Below are 27,395 nucleotides of genomic sequence, written 5' to 3' on the forward strand. Positions count from 1 at the left end.
TGAAACGTAGTACCATTTATCGAATCTCGACATCTCGGATTTTGTAACAAAAAACTAGGGCGCTCAAAATTCCAAACTACACATGTTTAACTCTCAAAACCAAACGTCACATTCTCCGTCATTTTTCCAGTAATTCGGTACAAATATTTATCTCGTGTGACAAATGCTCAATCTCGAGATGCTATCGTTATGGCAAACGTCAAGGTCACGGGCCCGGGAAATTTTCCTATGTCCAGATTGTGCACTGTTTGATTTTCATTTGTTCGCCGGGCAACTTTGAAAACATGGTCGTGCATTCGGAATATCGCTTTTATCCACAAGGTTACAGAAAATTTGTGTACTACTAATGATAAGTGCTGGAACAAATTTATGTAGAGACAAAGAGCCATATCAATGTAATATAGTATTATTACACAGTGTTCTGTAATAAAAGAATAGGGAACCCTACTTTCTGAACTATCCTCATACTAAAATGTATTTTTAGCATATGAAACCAATTTTTTTAAACATAATTTCATCATTTTCCTATACAGAGTAGTTCCAAACTATGGGGAGACACTTCAAGTGTGGTGTTCTGGCAAAGAACAAAAATGGTCCTATCAGTATATGTACAGAAATGTACCAGTGAGGAGATAGTGCCTCTTCTGTTTCCCATTTTCCACATTTTCTGACAGATTAAAGTTGAGAGAAAGGTCTGCTCGGTGGCCACACCTCAACTCCCTTAATTTTTACTCGTGGAAACATATGAAAAGTGTTACGTATACCAAACCAATTCCCAATGGAGCAACATGCAGATTTTACCCATAACACTGTTGGAATAAGGACAGGTGCATTAGTCCACAATACACACGTCAGCTTACAAATAGGACACTTCAAATATCTACCGTAACTCCAACCAAGATTCGTATACCGTACCGTCATGCAATGTTATATCTTGGGTACACCACCAGTAGTGTGGTCTCTCTGGAACTGGTGAATTTTTGGACACACATTAGCAGGACTACTTTCTTTGTCCTACCAGGAGTCTATTTCCAAAGTTTGTCTCCATAGTTTGAAACTGCTCTGTAGAATATTTGAACTTACAGTTTTCAACTTCTTTGCTTGACATAATACACCACGAATTTGCTACAGTTAATTCCCCGTTCCCAATTTTCGATGTACACGTGACAGTCATAGACGGGAAATGCACAACTGGATCTTTATTGGTCGGTAATGATTTTGTACACCTGCACAGAAAAAAATGGAATTAATTGACAAAATAGGATAAAAATTGCAAACAATTCTAAAATTTGGCAATCTGGTTAGGATCCACTACACATGAATAAAATTTGATTAGCAAAATAAGCCATAATTTCTCTTGAAAATTTTACCAAGCTAGTGCATTTATAATAGACTAGGACACAATTTGTTAAGTTTTTTAATAATTAAATACAGAATTTTTTTTACACATAACTAGATAACACTGTTGATAGATGACATAAGTATAAAATTGTAAAAATAATTGCAATAATTATTCGAATGTTGCAACAAACTAATTGAAAACATAATACTGTGGATTATGCAATGCTGTTTTTATCAAAATAATACTGGAATAATACTAAACTCTAATCCTCAAATATAGTTTTAAGTACTTTTGACATCAAAGTAGCCAAAGTGTTCTGTAGGTTTAGTGATGCAATTTTTATAGGGTGTTTTATAATATAGGACCACAGGAATTATTCTTTTATACTTAAGGTATACCATTGAGAAAGAGGAACAAATTCAAATTATCTCGAAGGTAGGGAGAAGGTCATTGGAGAGAATTTGGCAAAGAGTTTAATGGCTGCTTCCAGACCTCCAAGGTTGTCTGAATAGATTCTGCTAAAATCTTTGCAGACTTCTTGCCAAAGATGGGTCCAGTCATCAAAATAATTCGAGTATTTCTCCAAAAAATTTCTGACAAAGGTGAAGGGTGCTTTTAAGTATCTCCTGATGTGTTAGATCTAGCGCACTTGATGGTGCACCCTTCCTTCTTCAAATACGAACCTACCTACAAATGAGGGGTGTACCTATGGATAGCCCAATATCAAGTACTCTGTGTGAACTAGTGGTCAGAAAGCACGAGAACGACACATTATCTAAATTTCATGAGGATGTAGCATTGTATGTCAGATACATTGATGACATTCTCATAGTGTGGAACAAAATGCCTAACCTTGACTTGGTACTTAGTACTTTAAGGATAACCCCTATGGCCTGTTGTTGATGGTTGAACAAGAGAGTTGTACAATGGTACATTTTTTGGATATTAACATCAAATTGGAACACGGTCATCTTTCCACCTGTGTTTCCCATAAGGAGTCATATTCACCTCTATTTATACCTAACAAATCACACGACCCTTACTGTTACAAAAGTCTCCACTTTTTGATCTCTAGTAAAAAGGGCCCACACCAATTGTTTGGAGCAAAGTGAAAAGGAAAATGAATTGTCTTGGATCAAGACCCTGGCAACACAACATGGATACCCGTCCTCTTAGGTCGAACATCTCATAAAACAATATAAGTAAGAAAACAGAACTATTCCACAAGAAGAACAGATGAAAGTTATCACATATAACAAAACACTTTCTAATATATAGAGAAATCACTACTAAAGTACACTTAGCATATCAATGCACTCCGACAATCTTTTCACTAATCAGAAACAATAAAAACAATACACATGGCTCATATTCTCCAGGGGTTTGCACAGTACCTGTTTCTAACCATTGAGTCAACTGCTCATTAATATATATTGGAGCGACAGCGAGAGGTCTTGCCACAAAGATGAAGGAGCATGAATATTCTACAAGAAAAAGCTCTCAACTACGATGTTAGCAACGTATACAGGTAGTGATGATGTGCAGGTTGAACTGCAAAAGAAAATTTGTTACACAGGGTGTCAGATAAAGTACAACTCAAATACCTGGAAGCAGTTGAGATCTATCGAGCAATTATCACTATTAATTTCAAGGAAACGGACATGCTCTCCACAGCATGGCGCACCATTTTTGAACTAGATTCCACCAACACAAACTCGCATTAATGATAATTTAAATTACATACGATATATGTGTCATAATAACTGATGAGAAATTAATTATTTATTTATTTATTCTTTTATCATTTAAATAATATACGTATTTTGAAATTATATCCCGAACATAACATAAACTTTAAATGCAATGTATTTGAATTACGTAATCAGTTGGAACATCTGAAAAAAGCATTCGATTTTTGTTGGCCGTTTTGTTCTATATCATTTTTACCCGATGATGTCTATATAGACGAAAACATTAGTAAATTTTTTCTTTTCAAAATAATTTGAGTCTGTTCCTTCGTACTCTATCTGTGAAAAGACAAAGATTGGCATAACTTCTAAGGTTCCAGACTTAGGGAACACCCGATATAATTATCCAAATTAAAATTATGTGCAAAACTGGAAGAGCCAAATTATGGAATAAAACTAGAATGACAAGAAATCTCAATGTTAATTTGATATATTAAGACTGGATAATTTTACCGATATATCCAGAAGGTTAAACATCACAGGTAGACTCGTGAAGTTTAAGCTCGATTCTTGAACACGAATCCTCGTCAGTTAACCATGTTTTTGGGAAGTTGACTTAAAAATTTTTTCTTTCTACACTTAATTTGATGACGCTTTAATTATTTACATTTACATCAAAAAATAGACAGGAAGGATGAAAAATGTGTGTAAGTGTGCAATAGTAAGTTTATTTAAGATAGAATGTGTTATTTAATAAATTACATGACTTTTGTCCTTCTATTAGAATTAAATTATATTAATAAATGATTATTATTTACAAAATACCTCAAAGTTTTCCTTGAAGTGCGTGCGAAGAATTGCGGCAATTTTCGGCATTTGTCTTCTACAAAAATATCCGACAGATTAATAGAATACTCTCGAGCTTCCTCGTTCGAACGTAATCAAACTAAAAATTGAAGATAGCTCTTTCAAAATACGGTTTGAAACGTCTGTCAAATGAAAATAAACCAAATTTAATTATCATTTAAGAATATAACAATAGAATTAACAATTCAGAATTTGTTTATAACTGGATGAAGTGGAAAAATATCGACCCGCACCTCTTTGTACATCATTCCCTCATTGTCTGCCTGCTAACCAATAACAGGTACAAAACAAAAGTTCTCTTAGAGTCAATTACAACAAATATATACATATGTAATTCTGTATACAAAAATTATTGTACATCTCGGCAACTGTAAAATGCACTCCGACAATACAACACCCGTCAGAGGAAAGCTAAGTCGGCAACCAATGGGTAAGAAAGTGCCTTAAATTCTATGGGATAACTGCCGTAATTATTAATAAATTCAATTTTACAAGATAAAAACAAATAATTAAATCAAATAATTTATTATTTAATATTTTACATAAATCTAATTGCTTTTTGAGTGACTCTTGAAATCGTCGATTTGCACTCGAACCGAAAATTTCCAACCCGAAATATTGCATAAATTTTATACATTAAAACATTCGTTAATAAAAAAACTAACATTTTATTTGTGCAAATTATCATTGTCGACAGAAGATAGTAATTTAAATTAAATTACCTTCCCTAGAATCTTTTTTGCATTAAGTTTTTTTTTCATATTTAATATATTAATAGAAGCTTGGAATTATTAAAAATCAACAATTATTATTATGTTACAGTCATTGCAAATGTTCATATGTTCGTCCTGCGGTGCCCTTCGGTCCGGCCCTTGATTCCACATTCTTTAAGTACACGGGAAAATGGTAGTAGACCGCGACCACAAAATCAATGCGTTAATTAATATAATGCCATCACATGTAGATATACGTATATATACATATATATTTATAAAAATTATCGACTTATACACAGATGCAAAGAAGCAACTATAAGTTTTATTTGACAACAGATTTATGATGCATTCTAGTTTTTATATATATATAAAAAAAGAAAGCGATTGTAATAAAAATGTATGCAAAAAGTTAAGAAAAACTAAAGTTAAGAAATGGTGCTTTTGTTGTTGTGGTACCTTCTTGTGGCGTTCCTAACCGTAATTTCTCGTAGCACTTAAGCTTTCCGTTGGCGAGGAAGACGTTGCAACTCTACACTTTCCTTCTTTATTCCTTTTTTTCTGTTCTGGAAATTACCATTCTGAACAGCAGCTGTACCAGAGGCCATCCGAGGTAAATCACATGTCCTATGAAATACACGGAGGCGTACGCCTTCCACCATCTCTCCACGGAGAGAAGGACGAAAGGTACGATACAGTATCCGAACATCACCGTGACATATACCTTGTTGAAAACAAGCAAGAGAATCTTCAAGGCACTATTATTCACAATGGCCTTAGACGTGGCGTTTTCGTTAATCATTTTTATCACGTCGCGTTCCATCTTCATAACAATGAATTCGTTCAGGAAACACACGTAGTATCCGGAATGCAGGCCGTGCCACACCGCCAGAAACAACAATGTTAAAAACTGAGACAGTAACTTGTTCCCCAGAAATCTCAGCCTCTTGAACACGTACTGTGCAGCCCACAGGTTGGTGTTGATGTTGAAGGACTTGATGATACCGTCGAACGTGGTGGTGGTCTCGTAACCCCATAGGTCCACGTTGGCGCAGCCGTCCCATCGATCCCTCCCGTTGTCGTCGACGCCGGCATAGGTGAGCCCAGAGAGGATGGCGCTCCCCTCAGATATCAGCCAGCAGGCCACGTACTTGCTCAGGCATATCTTTCCCCACACTCCCACGCCCAGGAGCCTCTTCCAGAAGGGCATGCTCTCGTAGTACTCCGAGAGCAAGAACCTCTCCGGAACATACAGGTTGCCAATCTGGTAGACGCTCAGCACCACCATGCCGAGAGCCAGGCGGCGGAGAGCAGCCCGGACGCAGCTGGGGTTTCCGTTCAGGATCTTCTCGTCGAACTTCCCCTCCACGAAATCCAGATACCGCCTCATGGAAAACTGCGGTCCGACCAGAAAGCCCCCGAAGAAGTAGGTGAAGCCGGATATCTGGAGGACGGAGGGCCGGCACCGCAGGGCGGTCTTCTTTTGGTCCGGCGGCAGCTTATCCGGATCCTTGCAGCCGTCGAACACGTCGAAGGCCAGGCCGATGAGTCTGAGGGTGAGAACGCAGTGGGGCAGACTCCACTTTATGTCGTAATCGCTGGTGGCGGTGCAATAATAACCGATCAACAGATAACCCATGAGGAAAACAAAGGAGAAGATAACAGAGTGGAGAGTCCCCCCCGCAAACAGCAGGACCAGGTAAATGACTAAAACACAGACCAGAGAATGGGTCACGTCCCATCCGTAGTTGAAGTAACCCAGAGATATTCCGCAGAATGTGAAGTAAACGTGCTGCATCGACGGACTTAAATTGATGACGTAACATCGGTGTACGAGAGCCAAAGGGAATCCCAGGAGGATGGAGAAGAGCAAACGAAGCGCGGGTTCGCTCGCCCCCAACCATTCCGCAAAATAGTCCAACATCTTACGACCGAACGATACCTTCTCCCACTTCCCGATACACAAGATGGCGACGCCGTCGATTACACTATCGGACAATAGAGGGCGGAACGTCGCACTTATTTAGATTTTCTTTTTTTATTTTCTTTTAAAGTATTTCTTCCTTATTTGAGCTCCATTAGCTTTCTTGAAATATTACGCAAATTTTAAAGAAGTTTCGTAATCGTTATTAACACAATGTAAACTCTAACGATAAACGGAAGCGCCACGCGGCGGCCATTTCCGTTTGACGGATCGATTTGTTCACGAATCATCGACATCTTTATTTGTTCCAAACGATAGAAATGAAAATATTAAGAATACATAATTTTCAAGAAACTGTAAATTATCATGGCGCGAATATTTAATGTAATATAAATTTTCACTGACAATTCTCCACGGCGATTCGCTCTCCATTCGGATTTTTTTTGACGTCATCGACATTTACCCACCTGCAATTTCGATTGTTTTTTATAATTTTTTCGGCCTCCCAGCGGCAGTGGATACAATCATTTTTTAAACGAAACAAATTTCGGCTCTTTCCGCCCCTTTAGGCACCAAGAGGGCCTTTTTCGACATTCGTCATGGATTCGACCTGGCCCATTACGGTGAGGCCCCCTATACCGGGACGCCCACGAAAAATTTATGTAAATTTTACGTGTAATATAATACAAACAAGTCGAATTATTTCTATTGTTTTACGTCATCGAAGCTTTAAAGCAGCTGCAACTTTTTGAACAGGTGTTAAAACAGTTACATCTGTATGCCTACGCTTCTTACTTATGGGCCTTTTCCTAAAGCCTCAAACCTGCGATGGAACACGGAAAAGGCCCTCTAATAGGTCTTTTGATCTCAGTGTCAAAAGTAAAAAATACACCTCACCCTTCAAGGGTTAAGTAAGATATTTATAACAGTTCATCGAGTGTTTGGCAAGACTACAATGGGGAGGATCCGATATATTTTAAGTACGGACTCTAGCCAGCGCGTGAAATTACGAAAATGAAGTCCGAGCCTAAAAAGCGATTACGTCACTTAGTTGTAATAATGATAAACCAAAGTTCAATTCTCGGTGGTAAAGCCGGCAGAGTGCAAGTAATCGCGTTTACCAATTATTGCGTCACTGAAGACGAACGACGTCACAGAAGCCAATTTAATCCGGAAACGAGGTAAAGATCCGGAAGCTTTATCCGAAAGTAATTCCAAATTTGCCGAAACGGACGATTAAGGTTAATTTCATTTCCCCTTCGTGGATATTAAGATGTATTATGGTAAAGGTCCGTTTCTATTTATAAAAAGGGCGGCGAAGGGCCTTTATTCATTTAACTCCCTTCGAAGACATCTTTCTACACGAACGCAGTCCCGTGTGACATATTTCCATCGATCGCGGATGATCCATTACTTTAATACTAAAGAAAATGGCGGAGATAAGTATTAAGAGTTTTCCCGGCTTCGATCCACGCGCGGTCTTATTAACCAATCGACGAACCAATCTACTACGACGCACCGCGCCGCGGGGGTATTGCTGTAAATACTAGTGTGACGTATTTACAGCAATACCACGTGGTGCGGTGCGGTGCGTAGTTCCTCGATGTTTGAGTGAAATGTAGTAGATTCGTCGGTGTTGCACCACAATACTAACGAAATTTAATTTCTACGAATTATACGCTAAATTTACGTCGGGTGGGTCACTGCAACCCCCTTAAACGACCATTCAAAGGTCCATAATACCATAATAAATACCGAAGTCCGAAAGCAACGTAAAGAAAGAATACACACAGTCGAACTTCGATATAGCGCCAACGAACGATGTCCCTCGCGACCATTAAACAGCACCACCTTCCGAATTACAAAACGTAGTGTTTTGCATGGCAAAGGGCACACACTTGCCGCCGAACCGCGCGATTTTCAAAGTCGGCGCTCGCGTGCATCTCCACTACATTAGCTCCGGTTCCGGTGGCGCTATATCGAGGTTTGGCGGAGTTTGCGCTCGTCGAGTAAGGAAAAACGACTCTAACATATCACAAATTTTTATTAAAATATACAAAATGAAAAAATCTGCTTTACAATAATGAAGAATGATTCGATAATTTATACAGATATATATAATATATATATAATTTATTTTTTATTTTATTTATATATATTTAGGGGCGACTGCATATTTATAATAATTATTATTATTGTTATTATTTATTATTATATTTTCGAAACTAATCGGAAAAATATTTGTGTGGATCTAATATTTGGTTTTTTTTTTACACAAAAAATAAATATTTCCTAGTCTAATTATCCTACAATTAATATTGTACATGTGTCATATCCGGGGAGCCTCCCGTCCGTGGCCGCGTCGTCCTGCTTCCTCCGGCCTCGGCTTTTAAGTAGTCCTTCGTCGGTCCGCCGTCCGTCCTCGTCGGGTCCCGGCGAGTTCTCTCCGTTTCGGCCCCCTGCGGGCCGTCCCCGATGGCGGAAGTACCAGGTGGCGCTCCTCTCCGCTTACCCCTCCACGGTGGGCTGGTCGTAGTGAGACTCTCCCTCCTCAGGCTCCGTATGTCGCGGGCTGGGAGGATAGCTGGGGTTGGAGCTGGTGTTGGAATGGTGCGGACTAGATTTGTTCTCCGTGGTCCTGTGAACCCGGTAGCACTGTTAGACCCCGGCAAAGACTTTCCCTTCGCCCTCTCTCCCGCTTACCTTGTGACAGGAGTGCGCCGTTCCGAAACCGGTCCCGGTGTTGGGAGTGGAATGTTCCTGCGAAGAGATGGAACCATCGGGTGACACCACCACCGACGAAGACGATCGCTGTCCCCTCTGACTTCCTCCCGTCACGTGTTTGGATGCGGGGGTGCCTAAATATACCACAAGTTTCCAATGTTTTCTTTTTCCCCAATATACTTTTCGCATTATGCGAGTACGATCCACAGTAAAAGCCTCGAGAATCTCTCCAAAGCTTTGCAGACCTTCGAAGCGATGAAATAAGGTAACGTGTGGCCAACACGAAAGGGAGTGCCTCCTAAAATGCCTTCCTTCGACACCCAAATGGGGCCAGTTTCCCCGTTTGCGAGTCGAAGGAAGGCATTTGCATGTCGAAGGAACTACAGAAAACTTTGCACTGCCGGCTTGCTGGTTGGGTCAAACCCACAATTGATCACCGGTGTTTGGTTTCTTTAACAAGAGGGAGGAGTCGACAATAGTTTTTAATGTAAGCTTATTAGTGTACTTGCCAGAAAGAATGGAGAAAATTGAATAAAACAGGACAGAGAGAGATGGAGGCATTTACTTTGAATTGCATCAAACTGAAAGTATAACAATGGGTAATAATAATGTCATACTTACACTGTATGATGTTCTTATTTCCCATCGATTTTTCTTCGTGAATCATGGTGTTCTGTTTCACCTGAAATCATAATTGTTGGCTTTGAAGTACTTTTATATTACAAATATATTTAGATCAATAAGTATGAGTACTTGAAAAGATTCTACTTATTAATTAATTAAATTTACATATCTGGAAACAGAAAAATTAACAAAAAATACACTTTATACACTTGTAAAGTCTGGTGTCTTCTAATTTCACAATGGAAAGACTATTAGAAAGATGTGGCTCTGAGCCCATTTCCATTTATATATTAACTTTTGTAGAGTTACCCACAGAAATAAACATTAGATTTAGTGTGAAGGCTCATTGTTGAGTGTTTCTTCAATTTGTATTTTCACTACACGTTCGTAATAGAGAATTTATACTGGCCTCGGAAGTGATGACCCGTAACATGAGGGATGGTAAAGGGGGTCTACTATAAGGCAGATTTACACATAACGAAACTAATTAATAATGTATTTTGTACATAGTAATATGTAAGAAATATTTAAATTGTTAATGCAACATAATTGGAACTGCAATTCTCCAAGTTTATGAATTATTTTGGAGAAAATAGTTAGAGTATGCTTAACAATAATCCATCGATTAAAATTTACAATTGATTAAATATTAGTTTTTTCCTTAATGTGTTGAGTGATCAAAAAGTAACTTCACAAAACCAACAATACAGACAAATACTTTAGGTAAGCATGCACAACAGAAATCTCTCCTTCAAGAGAGAGCTTCGTTTGTGCCCATTTCAAAGTGTCAACAGTGTATACGTTCTTTCAAATGTGAAAAAATATTTAAAAACAGCCGTAAGAAAGGATGACAAACCTTGCATCAAAACACCCATACAAATCCATATTCCAGTGTCACACGCAGTCTGATGTCATGGAAAAATGTAATACTCCAACTCATGTTAACAAGTAAACCTTTCTGGGCCTGTAAATCAAATAACCATTTGTTCTAATTGACTTGTCTTTTGGGAATGCTACGTCACAACTTTCTGCACTTGCATGCCATTTGAACCCATTCAATGTTGCCCAACTCGGTTAGTACTACACCAAAGTTACACTTGACAGTGCTTCAGTTTTTGTAAATTTACTTTTTGATCACTCTATGTATATATCTACTTACTGCTTGTATGTCCATTAATTTATGTAGTTGGATCCCTTCTCCTGGTCCCATGTGAGATATGTGGTTGAAATTTGTTGGCCCAGAAATCATTCGAGAGAGTCTCTCACTGCTTAAACAAAAAATCCCAAACAATGAAAACGTTATTCGATCGTTCGCTTATTTAAATAAAGTTAAATCGTTAACGTACACTCTTCCTGATTTCTCTAACTCCCTGACGGAAAATCGTCTTCTGACGCGCGTAAGCATCATTTTCCCCGATCTCCCTCTGACTTGCTGAACGATCACCTCCGGTACGTGAACGGTGTTTTCCGAGTGATTTACGTTGTGTAAATAGACGACGTGCGGTAGATCAGTGGCAAAAGTGTGGCATAGTTGTCCAGTTCTGCACAGGGGCTTTGCCTACAATAAACCCAATACAATTATAATACAACAGGCAAAATAATTTAATTGTTAATCATATAATTTGAATTTAGTTTTTATATATAACTAAAGTACTAGAAAATCATTTGTCTGGCTTTATTATACAAATTCCAAATAAATTTAACTAATCAATCGTGTAATAAAATAAATACTTTAATCTGTTAAAATTAACCTTTTTTAAGTTCAACGTCTGAATCCACTCTCCGGACGTGACTTCAAATACGTCTATGTGAGCTTCGGTGTAGATGCACAGATAGTTATCATTATAACCTTTAAAACAGTAATAAATAAAGTTGCATATTACATTTATTATTATAATTTCTTGTCCTTTTTCTTTGTATTTTATTCTTATATAGCTATATATTTTTGGCTATTACTTTTCGGCTTATTACACTGTGTTTTCTTAGGATTCTTGACTTGGCTTTTCTCTCTTTATTTTAAGAGAAAATAAAGAGAGAAATGCCAAGTGAAGAATCCTAGGAAAACACAGTGTAATAAGCCCAAAAGTAATAGCCAAAAATATGTAGTTATATAAGAATAAAATTGTATACAGTCAAACCTTGGGTTTCAAACTTAATTTGTTCTAAAACAGAAACAAATTTAAATTTCCCATAAGAGATAATGTTAAATGGATTTTTCTGTTCCTGACCCCCAAAACAAAACCGGTTTTTTACCTTTTTTAGCTGTATTTCATGCATTAAAATGTCTACAAGTGCAATATAATATATTACCACCTATCCATCACTGCCAGCCAAAACAGATACTTTACAAAGTGTTATAAACAGACTCTCAACTCTGACTTCCTGGATTAAATATAACCAAATCAATCAAGACTGATAACAAGTACTTTATCCACACTTTTGAAATATTACGTTTCAATTGATTTGATTTCAATTTAAATTAGTTAGTTAATTAATTTTAATTTTGGTGTAAAGGCCAGTTTTAATTATTATTTTTAATTTAATTAACTGGCTATCTTATATTAATAAATATTAATATTATAGCCACTGTCTTCAGAACTGGTAGTTGATTAGTTGGGTCGTCAACTTTCTTTAACACAGGAAGTACAGGAAGTTGGCCAGCTCTGTGGAGTAGTGTGTTCAGCAACTGGGGCAAATATGATGTTCAAAGTTTTGTTCATAAGCCAAATTGCTTGAAAAGTGAGGCACTCGAAACCTGCGGTTTAACAGTGTTACAATTTTATTAAACAAATTTTCATCAAATTTAAACCAATGTACTTGACTTATGTCTTCTGCAGGGTGCACTGAAAGTTTCCTTACTCGACCTTTCAAATTGTTTTATTAATAAAACATGACTTGTGTACCGATACAAAATGTGTACGAACCATTAGCCGTACCAGTAGATGTCGGAAGTGGCTACCATTCATCCGGGGACAGATATCCACTTGACAACATACAGTAGAGAGTCGTTTATCCGAACACTTTCCAGTCGGACTGTGTCGTGCTGAATCGAACATTTTTGATACTAAATTTACTTCTAAAGTATAATTTTTATATTTTTCAATATATTTAGTTTGTTTGTACAAAATAAAGAAATAATTTTTAACGATACGATAGCCTCGATTATTATAAAAATTTTCGTTAGGCTTAAAATCGACGAAAATTCAACACGAAGCGACACGCAACAGAGAAAAATTTCAACATTGAACAGGTTAATATATTTTTTCGTACATAATCGGTTATCCGAAAAATCAGTTATCTGAACAACCCCAGTTCCCAATTGATTCGTATAAACGACTCTATACTGTAATTATATTCCTATTCACACATCATAACATTGTGATATCTATTATGCTTGAAGAAATGTGTGTTTCGAATCATCCAAATTGCGGCAATTATTTACATAAACTATCTTTCAGATATCACTGTAAAAAGAAATCTGACATAGTTAAGGACTTGTGGCCAGTTCCTTCCCCAGGAAGGAAGTGGCCACAAGTCTTTAGAAATGACGCAGTGATGGAAAAACTCATCCAGATTTTATGAAACCTTTCAACCAGTTTTTACAAAGTAAGCTTACACCATGAAATTTTTTTTGAAATCTTCATGCATTGCTAGCAGGATTTTCTGTTGAAATAAACTCCTAAAGTAAAATTTTTTGTTTAGGATTGATCATCATCTTGACGTGGCCATGCTTCCTGATTGACAATGCAAGGTTACTCGACCCGTATGGATCTACTCAAGGATCATCACAAATCTAAAGCAGTAGATATCTCTTTTTGTCACTTTTTTAGCATGTAATTTTCAAAACTTGAGTAAGGAAACTTTTGGTACACCTTGTATAATGTATGCTTGTAAATAAAAATTTTTTTTTAAAATTTATTTGTTTTGACAAAAAAATCTTAATTAAAAAAATGAGAATAATTAGCTTCTGTAGTAAAGTTAAACAAACTGTTCATAATAAAATAAAACAAAACACATTTAATTATTAACTTACTAATTGCTGTTGGAAAGGCCGAAAACATAAGTTCATTTTCACGCGATTTTTTTCCTTGTTTATCTACGTAAACTCCCAATTCTGCATAAAATGAATTTCAAAGTTATTATTAATACTGTATTTAATAAAATATTTATAATGGTACATTACAAATTTCTACATATAGATGAGAGACTTACGACTGAAAACTAATAAGAATTCATCCGAAGGCAACTCTATTGCCAACATGGCTTCCATTGGATTGAGGGCCAAAAACGACAGGGCACTGCAATCGGGACGAACCAAACCTAAACAAATTTTAAAATTTATCAGGATGTTTCCAAATTGATTTGATTTCTGAACAGACTTTTCCTTAAAAGAAATACGTACACATTGGAGCGCTGTCTTCGGAAAGAGAATACACGTAAAAATTTGCAGGAAATCCGACGCCTAATTTGTCGCCCATTATACACAGACACTGAGCCGGAGCAGGAAGAGTTACTTCTCTTTGACGCTGATGTCTTCCTTTTGTGCGGTTTATGTTAAAAATCAATAGCTTTGGGAAAAATTAAACTTAATTAATATGGACAATATTTAAATCCGTGGTAGATTTATAATTTTTTTGTATTTAAATTTTGTATTAAAAAGAGTTATCTAAGATTGACATAAATATTTGACATATAAAGAGCATTCAAACGAAATTATTATCGCATTACCTGTCTTTTAACAGCAACACAAAACAGATATTTAAAACCAGATGGTTGTTGAAGGCACACAGAACAGAATGTGGTACAACCCTTTGTGTCTGCAACTTTAATCCATTCCACGTCGTGTCCGTCTAATGCACTCACCGGGATGAGTCTCAAATACCTGTGTTTCCCTTTAATCAAAAGAAAGGTTTTATTTATTTCTTTTGAATTATTTAATGCTACAGAATATTTAACTCGAAAATTACCTGCAATCACGATTAAAAGTTGTTCAATTAAAATATATTCGATCTGAGAGATTTTTTTGGTGTCACCTATCCGTGCTATTTCTAAAAATAAAAAAGTTGTTTAATTGTATTAAATATATGAAGTTTATTAGTATCAATTAGGTTATTTAAAACGGTATTAAACATTCAGAAGCTTGTTCTTTAGGCCATTTCTCGTCCATCGTCAGAATCCAAATCTCACTAAATATGTTACCTGATTTTGCACCAAAATTTCTCCACACAGCAACAGTGTGTGTTCATTCTCATTTCAATCCATATATTATCATGTTCCATACCAAATTAATTCCTCACAAAAAACATCTGTCTTTGTGTTGTGGCCCTTAAATTTAGATCTCAGAGAGAGGGAGTGGTGTTTTTTTTTACCATCTTGACTACTTCTGCAGAATAATTACAAATTACTATTGTAAAAATATTAATTACCTTCACGATCTAAATCAATACAATACAATCCTTCTTCTGTTCCTAAAAGTATTCTCTCCTTATCTAAACGACAAATTTTGCAACAGATCAGTTTAACCATGCAGTTGCAATCAATAAAATGGATAATAAAATCTAGATTAGTCGAATACCTATGATGGCGCCGGCTAAGGAATTTCGCACGATTGCAACTGTGGTATCCAATATTTCTTTTGCTTGAAACACCTTTTAAAAATTAGAATAAAAACTGTAATTTACAAACTCTTGCACGGAACAGATTCCGAAATTATACGTACCGACTTAGTGGGCAATTTGCTTCTTCTCAAAATACGATGAAGTTCGTTCAGGGCATCCACCCATTTGTTTTTCTCGCTCTCCCTATCTACTAACATGAGTGTGTGATTTTTTATTCCGGGAGGATCCATCATAGAAGTTGTTATCTGTTTGAAAAAATTTGTTTATTTCTTGGAAGTAATTACATCAATTTGATTTTGTACTAAAACTACGAATATTCTTACTCTAAATATGCAAGGAATATCCTTTTTGTTGGCGTGTATGACGTCGGATTCGAATACAGAGTTCACTGCAAAATCTTCATCCCTGTTTAAGGTAACATTCATAAAATATTTATGTTAAAATTCTAGATAAAATTCAAAATTATAATTAATACAAGAATTGATAGTTTAGTTTTGATTTTCATCTTTTGTGACCTATGATCAAGACAATTTAACTGTTTCGATCATAAGTTGTAGGAGTTTTGCTTGATGCATTTGCATCATGTGACTCTGGGCCCAGTTTGGCCAAACTACTTTGTGTAATTGTAGTTCTACCACTCTATTTCACTACCGAAACATCCGAAATGCCAAGTGCAATTTTGCAGAAGGAAATCATCACAACCAATGCAACAGCCACTTCAATTTTTATAACAAACAATATTAAAAAAAAAAAAAAAAAAAACATTACTTTTTAATAATATACCTCATATCAAGTACTTGGGAAACACAGACGTAAGGCTGCGCATTTTTATCTTGGGCTAAGTCGTACAGAAACAACTTAAAATCACACACCACGACAAACTGACGCATCCAACCTTTCTTAACGCCGCCGGGTTTAGGTACCTAAAATCGAAATAAATTTCAATGACTAAATAATTAAACTTTTATTTTTCTTATTAAATTATATATAAATTAAATTAATAATTATTATATAGCTAATATTTGCATAATTTAGACTTTAACAATCGTATCCTCTATCTATACAATTTTAAATGTGTTAAAAATAGAGAAAGGCAGTAGTTAGCTATAGATGTAATTAAACTATGTAATTAATATAATTAGGAGTGTAGCTGTAAATTAAGTACCAAGGTGCACCCAAGTTTGAATTGACACTGTCTATGGAGGTGTCACCATTATGGAGTTTTGTATGGGCAAAGCACAACTTTTTGGCATGATACTTGCAAACTGGCTTAAATGCATCCAATAGGTTCATAATCGGTGAAAAAAACTGTGCAAGAAGTAATTTTCTCAGTTTTTTTGGCTGAGATACATAGTCTAAAGTCCACTCTAGATGTTTACAAAGGGCTTCACCCTGCTTAAAAAAGTACCAGGTACTGTACATCCAGTACACCCTAGCATGACTACAGCACAGATAATTATATTCTCAACACAGCTAAGTACTGTTTATCTCTAATTAAAGAAAATTATATATTTTCCTCTTACAGATTAAAAGCAAAATTTTAATTCTTTCAAAAATAAGGATGGTCAAACAATAAGCTATATGATATATGATACATGTAATAATGCGTTCAAATTTTGTCAATTTTAATTAACATATTTTAACCATAGAATTTACCAGTCCTCAGTTAACACAGTTCATTAATTACCAACAATTTTCACTTCTATTCGGTCCACTATTCAGTACTTTGTCCCATATGGGAAGTTTGCTAAACGATGTTTTCTATATGGCACCTTTAAAGAGCACATTCTACCATCTACCTAAATACACTTTGACTGAACTATTAAATTTAAGATAGGTTCAAATCCATCGTTTGGAATGTGAGACAATGCAATTAATCATGTACCTGGAACCTCTTAATGGTGTGGGTGATACGACAGATAATTATATCGCAAACGTTTTCGAGCAATAGTAGTTCTTCCTCAGGCGATACAAATGCAATTAAGTTATGTTAAGATTTTTTAAAACTTAACAAAGTCAGGTAAAAGAGTTTAATAAACTTTTTCTTAAAGATTACTGATAACAAATATAATTTTCAACAATCAGAGCTATTTTAAGCACCGTCAAGCCCAATTTCTTTGGACAAGTTAATCAAATACAGAACAAAAATATTAGTAATGAGGCCATCGAAACGGCGAGGCCCCTCAGCTATGCCAAGTATAACCACATATTAATGCAGTCCTTGCAGCCATCAATGTAAACAAACAAATATTTTATTACAAAAAATTCCATCTGATTTTATAATAAAAGCTAAATTAGAATTTGTTTCTTATATTATTATTATTATGTTGGGTTAAGTTAGATATACTCGGTTAACACCGGTGGCTAAGTACTATGCCGGACCAAAGTCAAGGCATAGTAACCAAAACAGAAATTAAAGAAGTGTATCAGTGTGTGTGTCTGTATTCAGGAATTTTCTCACAATATGACATGTATTCAATATAGTGGCCTTCTGTAGAGTGATGTGTGTGTTTCTATTCAATTCTAATGTGCCCAGGCTTTTGTGTAGTGTGTGTGGTATGACACCTGTAGAGGAGAGAACAACAGGTACAATAAGCACCCTATCCATCCTCCACAGATGCCTTATTTCCTGGGCAAGTTCTGTGTACTTGCTAATTTTTTCAGTGCATGCGTTTTGTATATTGTGAGTGTTTGGAATGGATATGTCTATAATGTATGTGATTTTATTGTGTTTGTCAATGAGTGTGATGTCTGGTCTGTTGTGGTAAATTGTTTTATCTGTGATTATGGCTCTGTCGTAGTACATTTTGTGCGTGTTGTTTTCCAATACTGTCTGTGGAATGTATTTGTAGTATGGTTCGTGGATGTCTACTAATTTGTGTTTCTTTGCAAGCTCTTGGTGTATTATATTTGCTACTTGGTTATGTCTGTGTAAATAATCTGTCTGTGCCAAGAGCTTGCAACCAGAGGTGATGTGTTGTATAGTTTCTGGCATGATGTGACATTTTCTGCATGTGTCATTTGTGAGTGTTGCATCTTTGAGTATGTGTTTTCTGTAGTTTTTAGTATTTATGACCTGATCCTGTATGGCAATCATGGATCCTTCCGTCTCCCCAAAGAGGCATCCCCGAGCTAACCAGCTGTTTGACGCAGTTTTGTCAACAAAATCCTGGGCCAGATCGTAAGGATGCCTGCCATGGAGTGCCTTTCGAGCCCACGATTGCTTAATGGTGTCTATGCTTTTTATATGTTGTGTTGTGTCCATATGATGTGAGTGTAAGTTTAATGGTGTGTTATTCGAGTCTGCTAGAGTTACTGCTTTATGTAATTGTGATGTTTCTTGTTTTTTGTAGAAAAACTCTCGCAGTGACTGTATTTGTTTGTAGTGAAGGTTAACTATGTCAATCAGGCCACGTCCGCCATCTTTACGTGGAAAGGGTTAGTCTTTCTATAGCAGATTTAGGATGATGTTGTTTATGCTTAGTAAGTGTAGTTCTTGTTTTCCTTTGGAGTTGCTCAAGATCTGTGTGAGTCCAATGTATAACTCCAAAAGAATATGTGAGTACTGGGATGACATATGTGTTTATTGCTTTAACTGTGTGTTTTGCATTTAATTGTGTTCTGAGAATAGCATTTAACCTACTTTGGTATTCTTTAATTAATCTTTGCTTTATTTGTGTATGTTCTGTTAGTTTGGCCTGTTGGAATCCTAAATACTTGTAGAACTCGCCCTCTTCCATGGATTCAATAATGTCTCCATTTCCAAGTGCAAAATCTTCTTTCTTCAGGATTCCTTTTTCTATGTGAACTGTTTTGCATTTATCTAGGCCAAATTCCATTTGTATGTCCTTGGTGTATGAATGTGTGATTTGTAGGAGTTGATGAAGTTGTTTTTGTGTGGATGCATAAAGTTTTATGTCATCCATGTACATGAGATGTGACAGTGTAAACTGTGTTGTTTTTTGTGTCTGATATTGTAACCATATTGCGTGTTGTTTAACATGTTGGATAATGGATTCAAGGCTAGGCAGAACCAGAGAGGACTCAAGGAATCTCCTTGAAAAATTCCTCGCCTAATAAAAATTTGGTTTGTTTGTATGGAAGTGTTATGGGCCCTGAGATGTAGTGTTGTTCTCCAGTGCTGCATAGTGTTTTGAAAGAATGCAATGAGTGATGGATGTATTTTGTACATGTGTAGGATATGTAGCAGCCAACTGTGTGGAACACTGTCGAATGCTTTTCTGTAGTCTATATATGCCATGTGTATGTTTCTGTGTTGTTTGTGTGCTTGCCGTAGAATGACTGAATCTATGAGTAACTGTTCTTTGCATCCCCTGTGGTTTCTACGGCAACCTTTTTGTTGTTCCGTTAGAATGTCGTGTTCTTCAATATGTTTGTATATTTTGTTTGCAATACAGGATGTCAATAATTTGTAGAGTGTTGGAAGACATGTAATTGGTCTGTATTGTGTGGGGTCTGTGGTATTGTTGTTTTTAGGTTTCATGTAGGTGATGCCCTGAGTAAGAAAATTTGGCATGTCCTGTGGATTGATGATGATGTGTGTTAGGTGTTTAGCTAGTTCCTGGTGCAGTGATGTCAACTTTTTGTACCAGAAATTGTGAATGTTGTCTACACCAGGTGTCTTCCAGTTGTGTGTTCTGTTAACAGTGTATTGGAAATCGTGTATGTTTATTTCAGCACAGGGCATAGTTGGTATGTTGTGCAAGTTTCTGTTCTCCTCCTCGATCCAGCCTGCATCAGCATTGTGCGTGACAGCACTGGACCAAAGAGAAGACCAATATGTTGTGAGTTCTTCTTCTGTTGGTGTGCCACTGTGCTGTGTATCAGTGTTTGCTTTGTTATTAATTTGTCTGTAAAAGAGTTTTTCATTGTTTGTAAATAATTTATTTTGTTGTTTTCGTAGTGTACATGTTTTGTAACGTTTGAGTCTACGTGCTTTGGCAGCAAGTTTTTGTTTTAGTGTATCAATGTATTCTGTAATGTGTGTGTTGTGATGTTCATGTTTTGTGTGTGTTTTTATTTTCTTGAAAATGTTTTTGAGCTGTTTCCTTAATTTGGGTGTTATGTTGCTTTTAGTGTATTGTGTCAGCCTGCCTAATTGCTGTCTAATGTCATTTATTTGTATTTCTATTCTTCTCTGCCAGGCAGGCTTGTGATAGTATTGTGTTTTCTGTGTATTTGTCTGTGACTGTACTTTCAGTCCATGGTGTGTCACTACTGTGACTGCCCCAGCATAAACTAATGTATGAATGTCTGCGAGTGTAGAAATTGAATGAATGTAGTGTGGTATTAAGTGAGTGTTTACATAATTTAGTGTTTTTCCTACTTCCTTTGACATGTTTATTTTTGGTATTCGTGGTCGTTGTGTGGGATCTGTGCCTGTATATTTAGTGAGTGTTTCCTGAAATATAAGTGAGAGCGTATTAACTAAATCCATGTCTATGTTATCAGTGATGGACGAGGAAGTGTCTGTAGTATCATTAGTGGTAATTGTTGTATGTGTGTTATTATCAATGCTTGTTGCTGGATTATCCTGACAGGTTACATGATCTTCATTAATGTTAGATGTTTCTGTCTGTTGATGTATTTGATCAGCAACCTGTTGTTTGATAAGTTCAAGTGTTGTTTGTGGAATAAGGTTGTTGTGTATAATTGTTCTTTTTTGATCAACAACCCTTTGTTCAGTGACAGTGAGGTGAGGATATTGTTGTGTGAATTTATGGTGTAGTTGTTGTCTGTATGCTGTCATGTTTGTTTCCAGTTTTGTGATCGTGTAATAAGTACGGATGATAAACTCGTTCATTTCTACTGTCCATTTCATCCGTTGGCGTGGTTTTCCAGCCTTTGTGGTCTGTGGATGCATTGCCACAGAAACACCAAGGCTGGGTTGGTTCCTCACATCTGTTGAGAGCATTGCAGTAGCCATGCTTGGGCCGGTGCTGCTTTCGCCACCGGTAACCAAGGGAGACTGTGGCCTATTTTTCGAACGTGAGCCTCTGCCTAACCCACGAACGCGGACCTTGTTAACCCGGGCGACGTCCGAGCCGGTATCACACTTTGATCTAGTTATGACCATAATAAATATCTCCACTGAATGTGGGTGTGGTCACTCTTAGCTTCATTTCTCCCCATAGACCTTACTGGCATGGGTGTCCCTACCAGGAGCTTGTGCTCCAGCCTGCATTGCCCTATGGATCAGTAAAATTACTGGGCTCTCCCACCACGACCAGGTGTGACCACGGGAGAGTTATTATTATTATTATTATAGGCTCAATTCTCAGAATGTTATAATTGTTGATTTTACGTAACTATTATGTTGACTATAGTTTATAAATAAAAAATCATTCTGTAAGCGTTCATTTTTCAATTAAAAGTGACAAAAAAAAAAAAAAAAAAAAAATGTGAAGGACCAATAACTTATTCAATTGTATAAACTTACTTTTACATAGCCTTCGTAGGCTGTTCCGATTCCTCTAGTTGGATCGATACCGACCGGTCTTTTGCTAATAAAATAATACATAATTTAAGATTACTTAATGATATCTCTTCAAACTACATTCTAATTTTTTTAATAAACTTTAGTTCATAAAAACAAACAACTTTAACATTCACAATAAACAATAAAAAACAGCAACTATTTGTATATCAGTTCCAATAAAATATTTTGTATATATTAATTTCAATGCTCATAATGAGATGCAAGTCATGTTTGGTTGGAGGCTAGTAAATCCTAGCATTTGCTAAACCGTTAATGTCGGGCAACCTGAAAAATGGTATGTCTTGCTCCGTCTTGAGAGAACAGTTTGCCCGAAGGAGCATTAACTTTCATTTTGGTGTGGTTAGGACACATTAGTATGCTCTAGGTTGCACTAGTGCTCCGATCCAAATGCAACTATATTTAACGCAGAATTCTCTATAGTCCATCACTTTCTGGTCCAACATCTCCGGTAATCTGACACTCTGCCGCAGGATGACACAAATGAAATTTTCGTGTTACCATTTGATGTATGCAACAGAGAGACTGATGTATAGTTATTGTAAACACAATTGACAAAACAGTCACAATCATGATTAATATGATAATCTAACCCATGAACCATGCTTTTTTTCACCATATGGTATATACATACATAGAAAAAAATCCAGTAATCAGACACCTGCCAGTCCGATACGTCAGATTATAGAGACTACTGCGAGAGACCAGAAGATGAAAATTTTGAGCAAAAAAATTTTCATCTTTCAAAAGTTAAATTGGTTTAAATCCCAGTGAAAAATTTTCAATTTAATTACCGGAGGATGATAGCATCTTTCACCCTGAAGTCACTTCCTTTCCCAGGTGACACATCGAATGTGTCACCAGGAACTAGCTACAAATATTCAACAAATATTCACTATTGGTCAAAAATAGTAACATGACTTAAAGAGGGTGTCAAAATCAAGAGGAGGACCCCCAAAATAAAAGAGTAGAATTGAGGACAAGAGAGTCATCAGGGCCCGATAGTTTGTCAATGCACCTCCTTTTCATGAGTGTGTAGTTTAATCGTGCTCCATCGCCGATCCCTTCAACTGCCATTTGCTGTAGACACCTTAGCAATGAACATTTGATAGTACTGTATCATCAAGGAGCCTAACTCTGCCCAACCAAGGTATCAAAGTATTTAGCATCGCACGTAAAAATGTAAGCTCTTTCTCTCAGCTAGGAATCTGTTAAAACAGTACCTACTAGTATAAAGCCTAATCAAATATGTAAATATGTTGCACTATATAAGCCTTATCCATTATATGACACTATATAAAAGCTATAACATAACTCTGTTATCCCATATATATATAAATGTGTGTGTGTGTGTGTGTGTGCGCGTGTATAAACAGTTTACATAAATAAATGGACGGGTATTATTCTTTTATAATTAAGTTATGGTGTGCACTTTTTCCAGTCATCTCTCTGGCCATCTCCATCCTGGGCCCAAGCGCCTACAAATACTTGGGTCCGGGGAGACTGCTTGCACAAAAATGAAAGGTTTCTGTGTCTATCCTTAAAAACATAGTAGTGTCAGATCTGACAAATTTGTCATTGTAGTTATTGCCGACGTGGTGTCGACCCTTCGGTCCCATGCCGAAACAATAGGGGGTGCTTCAGCATTGTCACACTACTGTACTTGATACTATTTAGAAACAAAGATTATGCCAATAATGAAATGATACAGCTGGATCCTTAACGATACTAAGTAATTCTGACTAGAGATAAAGATATATTAGATTTGTTTTTATTAATATATGTAATTTTATATATTTATATATACCAAGGAGTAAAAACAGGTCAGCAGAGTGCCCCAGTGGGTCACTCTACCCACGGGTAATTAGCAGTCTCCCTATCAACATGACAAGTTACCGGTTCAGTTGTATTACGTCCCGGTAAAAATCCAACCGCATCATTTGATTAAAAAAAAACTGCTTTATCGGAGCTGAAATCGTGTGTTATTTGAAATTTGGAACATTAACAAACATTCTAGAAATCAATTAAATGGCATAATTTAAAAATTAACTTTAAATTTTGGAAAATCAATTAGTAAACTCACTTTGATCTGCAGGCACTGGACACATAGCAGGAACTTTAGCTTGACAGGTAATATGACAGGCAAAGCCACAAACTAAAATAAAATGTTTTTTCATTTTATAAATAATCCAATTTCATTAAGTTTCTGTGGGTGATCCCACATGTAAGAATGTCGACGGAAGATGCAATCTTGCATTTTTCTTCGTCAACATTCACCAATAGCATCTCCGTATGTGGATATCATTCAGGCACAAAGATGATTTTTAAGAATACTGTTTGTGGACATACATTAACAAATTTTTAAAAATCCATTAAAAGAGTCTTAAATTATTTATTCTGATTAAAGATATTTAGAAAAATTCCTTCTTTTAATTTTTCAGTGATTGTAATATATTATCAGTAACTTCTATACACTTGGTATCATAAGTTTTGAGGAGAAAATATAGCTACTATAAGGATTAATTAAAGGAGAAACATTTTCAAACCTTTCTTTGGACTGACTTCAGCTCATGACATCATTAGAAACTAAGGCCAAGATTCCACTAGCATAAAAACCCTTGCCATAATTATTTTTAATTACACGACCTATTTGCATTTGTACTTAGATTGCGGCGGAAGTCTGGCTGTACCAGAAGTATAGCAGGACCTCTTGTCACAGACACAAGGATATTTTTTGATGTTTTCAATAATTCTTTCCAGGTCTATTCCAGGTCTTTTTGCAGAAGTCATTCTAACATTAAAACTAATCAAAAAACTTTATAAGCACCAAAATGGCAAGAGTAAATGGCATAAAAGCTTGTTTTCTGCAATTTTTGCATGATGTCACGAAGACGTAAAGTCAACTGACTTCCAATTTTCCAATTGGTTGACTATACCACTTTATGGATGTATTTGTGTCAAAAGTTAAATGTTGCTTTATGCTTGTTTTACAGCCTGCTCTGGCATAAAATACCACGGTCACCCAATTAAAAATAATTATAGCTATGGTTTTTATGCTCGTTTTTACACTAGTGGAGTTTTGGTCTAACACAAGATATGAAATTTAAATTATAACAAATATGGACTTCACACGCTTTTGAAAAACTGCACATACCCTGTATTCATTTCAAATTATAAAATGAGCCGAAGTCTGTCCAGATAAAGGTACAAAAACATTTCTCCTTTAACCAAACTGTCAGGTTCCTTCAAATAGCTGCATTTTCTTCTCAAAAGTTATGCAATACATTAAAGAGACTGATACAACCATTACACTATTATATATACTCTCACTTAAACATCAAATTTCCAGCAAAACACCCAAATTCAACATTCGTACGTTTTCGGCCACTTGTTAATCAGCCTTCGTTGGGAAAAGTCAAACGAAAATAACTGTTCTATTTATAGAATGTTGCCACGTTGTACACGTAATTTTAAAAAAATTTTTTAAATCAGTTTCGAACATCGGCTGTGACGTATATTAAGTAATCGATATATTTCCTTTAAGAGTCTAAATAATACTTCCATGCAGTTGGTACGGGAATGTACTCCGTGGTTGATACTGGGCCACTGAGCCGGGAATTTCCCTCTTATGGGAGGAGGCTACCCTAATACACAGGGTGTGCGACAGACAATACGTAAGAACATTAGAGGCCACACAAATCTACATGGCCGACATAAGAAGAGGCATGCATCAACATGGAGTACATTCCCATACCAACTGCACGGAAGTATTATTTAGACTCTTAAAGGAAATATACGTCACAGCCGATGCTCGAAACTGATCTTAAAATTTTTTTAAAAATTATATGTACAACGCAGCAACATTCTATAAATAGAACAGTTATTTTCGTTTGACTTTTCCTGATGAAGGCTGATTAACGAGTGGCCGAAAATGTACGAATGTTAAATTTGGATGTTTTGCTGGAAATTTGATGTTTAGGTGAGAGTATGTATGTATATATATATACTCTCACTACTTTTTCAATTTTTGTCTAAAGAATTGTTAACGCTAATTGAAGTTGCAATAACAAAACTGATACAACAGTTTTTTTTTTTTACTTTCCAAATAGAGTTCTGTTAACATTCAATCTCAAATATATTTATTATACTTGTAAATATAATTGTACTATACAGGAAATGTAGTACAGTCCTTACACACCCACATGGTGAATGCAGATAGCTACAGTTACAAATGTGACACATAGTTAAAGTAATTTTCAAGACAGAAGCATACTCTTCACAATTTTACTGCTAGGGCACTGCAAGAGGTCTCCTCTTGTAGTGCATAGTCACTTTATTATACCTACACATCACATTTGTAACTATAGCTATCTGCATTCATCAGTTAAGTGATGGCATAAGGACCTTATCTATGAACAGATAATCAGTTTATGTACAATTCTTTATTTAATTCATTTATCAATCACTGTTTGATTGGCATTATTAAAGGTAAACAACTAAATTATATACCAAATATTATGACAATTTTAGCTGTTATTAGGCAAATTATATTAATTTTATGACTGTAAATGATCTTAATGACACTGATACTACAGGTAACTTCAAAAAGTTAACAGTTATATGGAGATGGCATATGATCACTGCGGTAAGAGTAGTAGGGCCAAACTTTTTTGAAGATATCGTAATTGGGTAATGACTTCTTGCACGTGACAGATAAATACAAAGAAGTCAAATTAGCACTACAGATTGGGGCGTAATGAGCCACTTCCATATTAGTGTTAACATTTTTTTGATGTGCCCCATAAAATAAAAGCAAATTGACATCTCTGCACAAATTGTCTATTTATTACACATATAAACAGAATCTCTACTTGCATATTAATTATAAAAATTTATTACAGATAAAAGATAGTAAAATTTCTGTATTTGTAAGTAGTAGCGGACACAAAAAAATTATCACGGAGCAGTTCTATATCTCCGCTAACTATAACGATGTTTATTGAGGCAGTAAATATGCCAGCCTATAGAACATTACACCTGCTACTCTTATAGGCTTTTACGTAACATATTAATAAGTATTTATGTATCTAAATATAAACTTATGGAACCTCCATCCTTGTTAAGTGGCGCATACCCGCATTAAGACATACTCGTGAAGGATTTGCAGAACGCAAGTCTCATAAATACAGAAGTTTTACTACTAAGTGCCATTCTTATGGAATTAATGCTAAATATTTTGCTTACCTTCGCAGACAGAACCTTGCCTAATTAATCCGACCATTAACGAGGTGCAGTGGTTGCATTTTAGAGGTGCTACAAATGTTCGAATCAGGAACTGATGAGCTTTTGGCTAAGAAGACGATTTTTTTGAATATTTG

At 36.0% G+C, this 27,395-nt stretch overlaps 2 protein-coding genes across 3 annotated transcripts in view; both read right to left on the reverse strand.

Moving 5' to 3' along the window:
• Positions 1–4,406: 4,406 nt before the first annotated feature.
• LOC136988695 (lysophospholipid acyltransferase 5-like) lies at positions 4,407–6,935 on the reverse strand. The gene has a single exon (XM_067286629.1). It carries the CDS (start codon positions 6,532–6,534, stop codon positions 5,158–5,160), a length of 1,377 nt encoding a protein of 458 aa, XP_067142730.1. The 5' UTR covers positions 6,535–6,935; the 3' UTR covers positions 4,407–5,157.
• A 1,625-nt stretch (positions 6,936–8,560) lies between these two features.
• The window catches only part of LOC136988686 (serine/threonine-protein kinase MRCK alpha-like), a 73,213-nt gene continuing 54,378 nt past the window's right edge, over positions 8,561–27,395 (reverse strand). For both annotated transcript variants that reach the window (XM_067286613.1, XM_067286612.1), the window contains 19 exons: positions 27,262–27,367; positions 24,092–24,172; positions 21,961–22,016; positions 16,284–16,423; positions 15,824–15,905; positions 15,602–15,745; positions 15,458–15,530; positions 15,309–15,371; positions 14,850–14,930; positions 14,611–14,774; positions 14,285–14,450; positions 14,095–14,202; positions 13,916–13,996; positions 11,634–11,731; positions 11,229–11,440; positions 11,042–11,147; positions 9,880–9,940; positions 9,238–9,392; positions 8,561–9,172 (listed from right to left, as the gene is read on the reverse strand). In XM_067286613.1, coding sequence (XP_067142714.1) covers positions 9,152–9,172; positions 9,238–9,392; positions 9,880–9,940; positions 11,042–11,147; positions 11,229–11,440; positions 11,634–11,731; positions 13,916–13,996; positions 14,095–14,202; positions 14,285–14,450; positions 14,611–14,774; positions 14,850–14,930; positions 15,309–15,371; positions 15,458–15,530; positions 15,602–15,745; positions 15,824–15,905; positions 16,284–16,423; positions 21,961–22,016; positions 24,092–24,172; positions 27,262–27,367 — 1,998 coding nt within the window. In that variant the 3' untranslated portion in view covers positions 8,561–9,151. The remainder of the gene's footprint in view (positions 9,173–9,237; positions 9,393–9,879; positions 9,941–11,041; positions 11,148–11,228; positions 11,441–11,633; positions 11,732–13,915; positions 13,997–14,094; positions 14,203–14,284; positions 14,451–14,610; positions 14,775–14,849; positions 14,931–15,308; positions 15,372–15,457; positions 15,531–15,601; positions 15,746–15,823; positions 15,906–16,283; positions 16,424–21,960; positions 22,017–24,091; positions 24,173–27,261; positions 27,368–27,395) is intronic.

The sequence above is a fragment of the Centruroides vittatus genome, unplaced genomic scaffold, assembly GCF_030686945.1.
Source record: "Centruroides vittatus isolate TY-2023 unplaced genomic scaffold, ASM3068694v2 scaffold_384, whole genome shotgun sequence".
NCBI lineage: Eukaryota > Metazoa > Arthropoda > Arachnida > Scorpiones > Buthidae > Centruroides > Centruroides vittatus.